We start from the raw sequence: 9850 nt of genomic DNA, 5'->3' as shown, positions 1-9850 counted from the left end.
AAAAATTAAAACCTGTAATAAACTTAACGTAGAAACATAATATGGCACGCTTTATAAACTAAAATATCAAAATAATAAATGCATACAATTAGTAACACAAGAGAAAAACAACAATCATTGGATTGAAAAAGACGATAATAAAATAACAAATAAATCAAATCCAAATTAATAGAAAAATAATTAAAACAAATAATAACAAATAACGAATCGTATAATACCTGAATGTAAAGTAAATAAACAAGAAACATACTATATAACAATTATAATATTTAAAATACGAAAGTTTTTGTTTTAGATCCAAATAAAAAAAAAAAAAAAAAAAAAAAAATACAAGATCACAACATAGAAATTGAATAGCTGAAATAGTTAAAGAACTCTATTCGAATCGAATTACTAATCAATATGCGTTCTTACAGTTATTCTATTCCTCCGGTAAGAAAATTAAATTTTAGAGTGATTGTGTAATCGTAGTAATATCTTAAAACAATCCCTGCACAAGTTAGATGCGTAACAGAAAGAAAAATAACATTAGAGCTTATTTGTATTGATACGTCGCTCGTTTGAAATATTTTTTGAGCAATAGTTACAATGAACAATTTTTCCATCAATTGTAAAAACCATTTTATCTTTGACTTTGGGTGGGTGAGTTCAATATTTTAGCTATGAACTAAATACTTACTTTTAGCATTTTAAAAATAATAAATATTATCTCTCGTAAGTTAAGTATGCAACAAACTCAACTTGAAGCGGAGTGTAGTGTTTAAAACGGGCACGAAGGAGAAGTGAAATTTTGGCAAATGAAGAAATCCACACTTATTGTGATGGTAGCAATTTCTGAAATTAAGCTAAAAAATTACAGTAACTGCATAACATGGATTAAAATTAAAGGTTGCCCCCAGGGAAATTATAAATTCGCTTATTACTCTGATTTAAAGACCACCTTGTTCAACACTAGTCTTTGCAATTAAAAATATTTTATAAAATAATGCATGTACTTTTCCACATCACGCAAGAATTTGGCCATCAATTTGGATAGTTGCAGGGACTGTAACTAAATTCTTTAAAAATGGAATTTACTATATTTTTGGTGGAGCTCAGGAGGCAAGAGACAAGTTCGAACAAACTCGTTAACTCAATGTACGTAAATAACAATTGCCGGACGAAATCGATTCATCACAACCCTCATTTCCGTTTATAGACTGAAATATCTTTTATTCAATCCGCAAAGCTGAGTAGATTTAGCTACAGACACAACCACTCCGAATTATTGATTCAGACAAATCCTCAAGGAGAATGCGAAACGTACTAGCTATATCTGCAAAGTTCATTGTGGAGGACACTTCATTGCAAAACAGAGACCATCTTTAATAAATTATAAGCATGACATTATCAAAGATCCCCGTGACGTTGATTACGCATATTAGTTATTCCAAACATATGAGCAAAAGACGTAAACATTTCTACGTACATTGAAAGATAAAAATATCATCTCAGCTTATCTCAACTTAAATATTTCACATTATGCAGTATATTTTCTTTCTTTCATCATTTATCTTTTTTCTTATTACTCTACTTATTTCAGCATAAAAATAAAAAACAAATGCCTGGGGACTCCCAATTTAATAACCTATTAATAGCTTCGACATAAAAATTACTTTCAACGATGTTTGTTTGTAAAATGTACGCCTTCTTTAGGTCGCACATTGCTAACTAGGAGATTACTGTTGATGAAGATTAGTAGTTCATAAAGTTTACTGTCGAAGAAATAAATCTGGAATTTATTGCAATGTTATCAGAACCCTGATTATGAACGACTATCACAACACTAAGATTATAACTGTCAGTTTTAGTCTGCAACAATTGGCGCCTATTTCAGATAACAAAAATAAAAATTTAATCTAAGTTAATTTAAACTAATAACTTCAACTAGCAATTGTCAGCAGAGCCAGATTCAGAAGTTTTATTTAGGGAGGCTTAAAAAATAGAATAAAAAAAATAAATTAAAATTAAAACAATTCTGTATGCATTACAAACTTCGATATTTGACTAATAAATAAATTAAAACCTATAAAAATCAAATGAAATTGAAAAAATTGATTAAACCTCGAGAAAAAAAAAACCAATCAACTATCAATTAGTTAGTAAATTCTTTTATTAGGAATAATCAAGGTCAAGGTAATAATTTCTATTTAAATACAAAGAACAAGAAAACCTGTTTTAAAATGTGGGTGAGAATCTCACGAGTTAGAAGTGGAACTTCTAAGGTTCTGAGATTTGTTTGTTTGTTTTTTATTTCAGGGTTAGTAGATGAAATTCGAATGAGGTAAAGGTATTAAAATTAAATGAAAGAATGTTTTTATTATGTTTTATTTAATAAATATTTTGTACTATATTATCTATTGAGAGGGAGTGCTGGGTTTCCTTTTTCGTCTCATCCAAACCAATATGCTCTTCCCCGCTGCGAGCCTGTGCAAAAAAATGTTACTTGTTTATACGCGTCTAATTTATTTCAATCAATTATACTCTTGAAGGTCAGCTAAAACTTATACGCCTGCCTCCATGAAGCCATCGGAATAAAAAATTCCGTCCACATGAAATTACGATTTTTCGCCCTTAATGTTCCCTATGTAACCGATCTAGCCCGAACCAGATATCACTCCTTCCATTATAAACTCTCATTTTTGTTTTTTTTTTTAAGTAGGGAAAATTAGCTAAAATCTGAGCCCTAATAGAGACCTTTTAGTTCAATATTTCTGGATATATATCTTCTCATAAACTAAAATTACGAAAAATCTACTTTTTATGAACAGATTTTGGCGAATGACAATAAGTGAACTCCATAATCATTATATATACTTTTATAATGTATTATGCTCGCTTCGACTTCAGTGCTAGTAGACAGTCCAGGGCCCTGTTTCATAATAAAGTACAAACTAATACTGTTAGTCTTGTCGATTTAACTTAATACAATTACACTGACTTGTACAGTAGTAGCTTGTACTTTAGTACTTTTTTTACTCCTGTGATATCACTAATAGTCCTCCCTAATATAAAAACAAATAAGTATTAGTGTAATTAACACGTTGTTTCTATACTTGCATTTTGAACCAATACTATTAGCTTTCATTATGAAACAGGGCTCTGCATGTCTGTCAGTACCCAAGTCACAGTTTTCCAAAATACAATATTTTTTTCCATATAGCAAGAAATTGACGCGTTTTTTTTTTATTTTGGTGAATACCTTAGATACTGGAAGTCCTACGAAGATAATCATCTCAGACTACTTTATGATCCATTCAATAAGCTTCAAATTGAATGCTAATAGAAATCTATAAGTCTAATGGTGTCTGAGATACAGTTTTGAACATACCAAAAGCTGTCTATATAATAAGAAATCAACACTTTTTAAATGTATTTAGGCAGATATGAAGGAACGTGCTACTCATTCGAAGATAATCAATAGGAACTACTTTGTGGAGGATTTCACTAGCATTTAAGTGCTATTGGACATCTGTTCGTCTAATTGTGCTTGAAGTAGTGTTCCAAATACCAAAATGTTTCCCCAAATAATAAGAATCAACATTTTGAGAATATATTTTTCTAATACTACTTCTTCAACGAGGGTTATTATTATAATTTATAGTGCATTTAGCTAGTTTCAATTTTAATGCTGATTGACTATTTGTTTCTCAAAAAACAAAATCAATATTTTGTGAATTTATTTGTGTTATATACGTTGGGAACTACTAGACGTACTGATGTCTATTCGCACAATTGAATGCAATAAAATTATTATAGAATAAAATAAAAAAAAAGGAGTAGCAGTTTTCAAGATATTTGTCAATTATAAAATTGGAATAAATTCACTAAATTTTGATTTCTCGTTATTTAGAGAAACAGAAATTTTGGTTTTCGAAAAAGTAATTCTCACGAAATATTTGGCATACAGTTGCCTGTTAGCACTGAAATTGATGCGAGTTAAATTCACGCAAAATCCATTTTATTTTACTGTCAGTGAAATCATACCGTTTCAAAATTATAATTATACTCACAGTTAGTAACATTATTAATCTGTTTCTCCAGTTTATGGCGATTTCTTTTTTGGTTCAAATCAGAGGTGAGGCATTTCAAAATGTAAAATAACAACTAATTTTATTATGAAACATATCTCATTTTGTTTATGATGAAAAATGTAGAGTATATAATATAAAACATTAAAATATAGAGTATATAATATAAAACTTTAAAATATAGAGTATATAATATAAAACTTTAAAATATAGAGTATATAATATAAAACTTTAAAATATAGAGTATATAATATAACTTTAAAACTATTTTTTTAAGGGACGGGAATCAGGCCCCTCATTAGTTATGTTGTGCGTGAGAGAATTTGGGCAAGTTTCTGCAGCTCTAAATACAATTCATTCCTGTTATATCATGTTTCCATGTTTTTTTGGTTGATTTAATATATATTTTCGTATTTATAGAATAGATGAGTAGCTACTTCACTATAAAAGTAGCTCGAATATCGAATAAGAATGGAAAATTTAAGAAACGATAAACGGTGGATTCAATAGGAATAAACTATTCTATAAGACAGGAATAATATTCATTTAATTGGTTTATTATTGTACACATTGTACTTCCAGACAACACATAATAAAAACATTGGTACTAAAACCTTCAGATTTATCTTTTATGATCATGAAGGCATTAGTTCTTTTTTATAAATATTACGGTAGGATCAATTATATTTTGAAATCTAATCATAATCTAGTAAAATTCCATTAGTTCCATATAATATTTGAGCTTCTGTGAATATTGCCATGTGCTGATCTTAAGGAGAACGTCGCAGACTACCTGCAGCAAATGGTTTACAAACATTACTTACAAAATAATTAAACAATGTTTACACATTGTAGAAAATATTTATACTTTGCATAAATGTTAGTATCCTCAGTAATTGTAACATTGTGTTTGCCAACAGATGATTTCGAACGAAACAGTCTTTAGACAATTCAGTGTGACTTCGAAGAAGTTCAGTTGGATAGAGCATACGGTTTTCTTCACCATGATAATCGCTTCATTGGCCATCGGAGTGTACTATGGCTGCAAACCGAAGAAGAAGGAACAAACTGTGGACGACTACATGCTAGGCGGTCGTAAAATGCCCATAATACCAGTAGCTATGTCCCTCGTTGTAAGGTAATTCATTCATTATTTTCACATAAATCTTTAAATTATTTACAAGAATATATTTAAAAAAATACAATCTCCCAATTTTTTGAAAGCATGTAAAACTTGGAATTTGATTTTTTGGTATACTCCAAGGGTCGACAAACCTCAAAGTCATAAGTGTCGAGAGGTTCTTAAAGGATATCATTGCGGCTCATTCATAATAATTTTATAATATATGTCAAATATTGTATTTTTTCTTCTTGAATAAGTCCTTTTTGTTGGAAGAAAACTAATAGCTAAAGTATTGGCAGTGAGGAAGGTGAGGGAACAATAGTTTCAAGAAAGTTGTGAAGTTCCATTTCCATATTTTTGATGGCACAGAACAAAAATTTGAGGTTTTATTCTTCATTTTTTATTTTCCGGAAATATAAAAAATTAAAAAAAAAAATCATTTTTCGGTTTAAACTATACGTGAAAACTATGTATTTTTTTTTTTTAAATATCAAACTATATTAAATTAAACAAGAATAAATCAGCCCGTGCCCTATATATTTTTTTCATTTCGAGTATCGTTTAGGAAGATACATTCTTAATAAAACAGAATCCGGTCAAATGAGAATCAAGGATCTTGATGGAATTTTTCCGAGAAGTTCAGAAAATTTGTTTATTTGTATATTTTTTAGAGTGTTTATGACGAATTTCATCTTTGCCACCTCAAATTTTATTCGGAAGTATAAAAAAAAAACCCAGTTTTTGTTTTCTTCTGTTTTTTAAGACTTAATTCCATGAATTTTAATATTTACTTTATATGAAATAAAGATTAACTAATTAAGTAAAATTTTGATTTTGATGTTTATTTTTTTTTTTTTTTGTTTTGCTGCCATTTCGAAGTGAGTGTAAGTCAGAATAAGTAATGTGGTCCAGTCAAATGGAAAGCAGAAAAGGGCACCAATATATAATAAATTAGTATATATAATAAACTTTTAAAAATTAAATTATTGATCCTGAAATAGTTGGAGAAGATTTACATTGTCCATTTATTTTTTTCAAAGAGAAATAAAAATATTCTTTAGCCATGCTGATATTTACGTTATTTCCGTTTTTCTTTATTGTTAAAATATTTTAATTTCCAGCTCAACTAAGCAAAGAGAGGGGAAAACAAAATTTGATTACGGGAAAACTAACAATAATTTAATATATAAGATAGTGTAAGTAATATAGTGACACTCAGATAATCAGAAATGTTAACTTCTAGTTTGAATGTTAGTTGTATACGCATGATGACATTTATCGAGGATCCCCAGATTTTTTTTCAAAGTTTACAAATTTTAATATAAGAATATGCATATATAATTATTTGTTTCAGTTTTGTCTCTGGAATTACTCTTATTGGATTTCCGGCAGAAATGTACTTTTATGGAACCCAGTTGTATGCTGTTAACTTTTCCATTCTAATTGGTTTCATTCTTCTAAACGTTTTTTATCTTCCTGTGTTTTACAACCTGAAATTTAATTCTTTATATGAGGTATACAAGTTTTTTTTTATGTTCATTATGGTGTATTTAATATCATTAAACAGCATTGTATATTTCTATGCTTAGTATCTTGAAAGAAGATTTCACAGAAGTGTTAGAACCTTAGCGTCAGGAATTTTCGCCTTTTCGTTGGTAAATTTATCTGAATAACACAATTGTAATTGTGATATAAAATAGTTTTGATTTCTCAATACATATATATTGTTTTTGTTCTTATTGATTTCAGTTACTCTATATACCTGTGGTGATATATGTCCCTGCTCTTGCATTTAATCAAGGTAGGAGTATTATTAAAATCTATTAATTTATAATTGAATGAAATAAAAAAAAAAATATAATAGCGTATTTATGTATTTATTTGTTCAAGGTATTCCCTGTATTTTAGCAATGGGAACAAAAAGAAATAAATGACTCGACTTACACCTCCTCATTTATTTATTTTTTAATTTATTATAATTTAGAACCAAAACATGTAAGATCTTACATTAGTTATTGTGAATAAAGTTTTTTCTTGTTGCGAAGTCGGCTATGTAACAAAGGTGTACCTTGAGGGGACAGCTGGCTCCTCCTCTTCCCCTCAGAAATGAAAAAATATTAATTTAATAGAAATTAGTTTTCTAGCAAATAATTGTAATAAATAATAACTGCTATAATTATGCATAATGTTCTTAAAATTTTGGAGCGATAAATTTGACTTTTTTAAAGAAAGATATTTTCCAGTATGAAGGAAGGAAGAAAATCTAATTATAAACGGTTTTATTTCATTTTTCCTGACGGCCGAAAACCGCAAGCAATCCAAGACGAGAAAAAACTAAGTTATCTGAAAGTTTAAGTTCCCATAAGAATCCATTATTATAGTCGAGACATTCATGTCCTCATCATGACAAACATCTGAGGATACTAACGGGCAAATCGTCAAATGACCACTGGCCGACAACGCTCAGATTATGATACGGGAAATTGAATTCTGAATTTCCATTTTCTGGAATATTCTGGCTATTTCTAACAGCCGTAAATATTCTTTATAAGTATAAATATTTATAAAGAATTAAATATTATATAAGTCAAAATTCTTGTTCATTTTTTTAGTCCTCTCTGGTCTTGAAAATCACAAGAATAGCGATAACTTCAAAAGGAGTTGATCAATCTACACAAAACCTGGGGACTTAAGTTGATGGGTAAGTGAAAGTTTTAGGTCACAAAGTCGACTTTACTACCTAAAAACTGCATTCCCCTTAACAAAGATACAGTTTGTCCAAATTCTCAAAACTCTCTCGAAAAAAAAAATAAAAATGGGGGGGGGTTAATCAACTCTGCATATATATATTTTTGGTTGAATGAGTTAATAGAATTGATTAATAAAAAAATATAATTATAATGTATTCCTCAAAAGACAGTTTTTTGTTTGCGGACCATGTACTGTTATCCCCAAGAAATTACTCCTTTATAAAAGAATCTCCATCAACAAATCAAAAAAGTGAAGCTAAAAATGCTTTAATACGACTGATATCAAAAAGGTTGCCCAGAAAGACTGGTGATTCCCGTTTCGTGAGAATGGTAATGAGACGCGGTGTGTTTATTTGTTTTTGTTCGTTTGTTGTTTAATTTTTTTCTAATTTTATTTGTTGTTTGTCGATGATTTGTCATGCGGTTATATTTATATCTACCGCATTTCTGGCTTATGTAGCTGTGATCTCATAGTTGAAAATGTTCAGAATAGTCCATTTTTTGTACTTATTATGGATTATTGGAGTATTAATACCCACGTAAGGCCAATTGATTTTTGTTCATTTTGAGTTAAATGAAATTTTACATATAGCTGCTTCGCATACATTGTGACACATTTGACTAAAAGAAAAGTGTTGACTTTATAGACGTATTCTAAAGATAGTACCGTATACTAGAGCTTTTTCTAGAGTTCTCTACAGATTGTCCCAAAACTGGTGGAGTAGTTACAAATTAACTCTAGGTACCATCTATCGAATACGTTAAATATAAAAGAAAAAACTATTTTTTTTGTCAAGTATGCTACTATTCAAGAGAGCGCCGTGACACTGTGGTAAGGCAGTATGCTGGTGCTCCAAGGACCCGGGTACGAATCCGGAAGGGCAGAAAATTATTTCCTGTTACACTATAGCCGTAAGTCAACCCTGTGTGGTCTGGAGCCCTCCTGAGGTCCACTTACCCTCATAAATTGGGTAAAAATTAGGCGGTGGAGCGTGATTCTGACCAAATCATCTCCTTGAACAACCTTTGGTCTATTAACAGTACCTCCTTACAAACCCTTCATGGGTTGTAATGGTACAGATTTTAATTTTTTTATTGCTACTATTAAAGCAAAGAAGCGATTTGTAAACTTGAGGAAGGCTTACCCCTATGTTTATTGTTTATCTTTATTAATAATATCGACATTTTAGAATTAACAGAACATTAAAATAAAAACATTTCAAAACAATTGTTATGTTTATAAAGTATATAAAAAGAGATAATAACAGCAATATAAGGGAGTATACATGTAGGTAGACTTGAAACAAGTTACTAATAGCTATTAATAAATATAACCAGGTTTGATAGAAGTTCTAAATATATATCTAGACAAATTGATTGCAGGTAGAATAAATATGTGAAGTAGGTATAGTATATGTGAGGTGTAGTAATATGTAAAAGGAAGATATTACGAAAATCGATACAGATAAACAATAAGCATAGGGGTAATCACCTGTCTGATTGTATTACAAAGAACAACTGAGAGAAAAGGTTAACATCAAGACTCCTACAATCTAATATGACAATAGGTAAATATATGCGATAACTGTGGAGGCATATGTATAAAATATTACACATAGAAATAAATAGATTGATACCTGAATACATTGATTAAAGTAGTATACATACTATTTATTTAGATGAAGACAGGTGATTATCCCTATGTTTATTGTTTATCTTTATCAATTTTTGGTAATAGTGTTTATAATATTTTTGGACCTTTTACATATTACTGTACCTCAACTATACCTTACCTACTTCACTTATTTGTTCTACTTTTTTACACCTACCGCTTTACCATATTTATAACTAATTTTAATCAATAGTATCCTTAAATCAATTTGTCTATATATATATAGACTATATAT

The 9850-nt window shown here is 29.3% G+C and overlaps 1 protein-coding gene across 1 annotated transcript in view; it reads left to right on the top strand.

The window, feature by feature from the left end:
• Nucleotides 1–4812: 4812 nt before the first annotated feature.
• The window catches only part of LOC106677625 (uncharacterized), a gene marked incomplete in the record, with an annotated part of 37087 nt that continues 32049 nt past the window's right edge, over nt 4813–9850 (top strand). The window contains 5 exon segments of the mRNA XM_067049436.1: nt 4813–4875; nt 4991–5208; nt 6548–6707; nt 6783–6848; nt 6943–6994. Coding sequence (XP_066905537.1) covers nt 4873–4875; nt 4991–5208; nt 6548–6707; nt 6783–6848; nt 6943–6994 — 499 coding nt within the window.

Source organism: Halyomorpha halys, unplaced genomic scaffold, assembly GCF_000696795.3.
Source record: "Halyomorpha halys isolate HHAL.00 unplaced genomic scaffold, Hhal_1.1 Scaffold106.1, whole genome shotgun sequence".
Taxonomy (NCBI): domain Eukaryota; kingdom Metazoa; phylum Arthropoda; class Insecta; order Hemiptera; family Pentatomidae; genus Halyomorpha; species Halyomorpha halys.
Note: the sequence above shows the minus strand (reverse complement) of the source record. Positions and strands in the feature narration are given on the sequence as shown.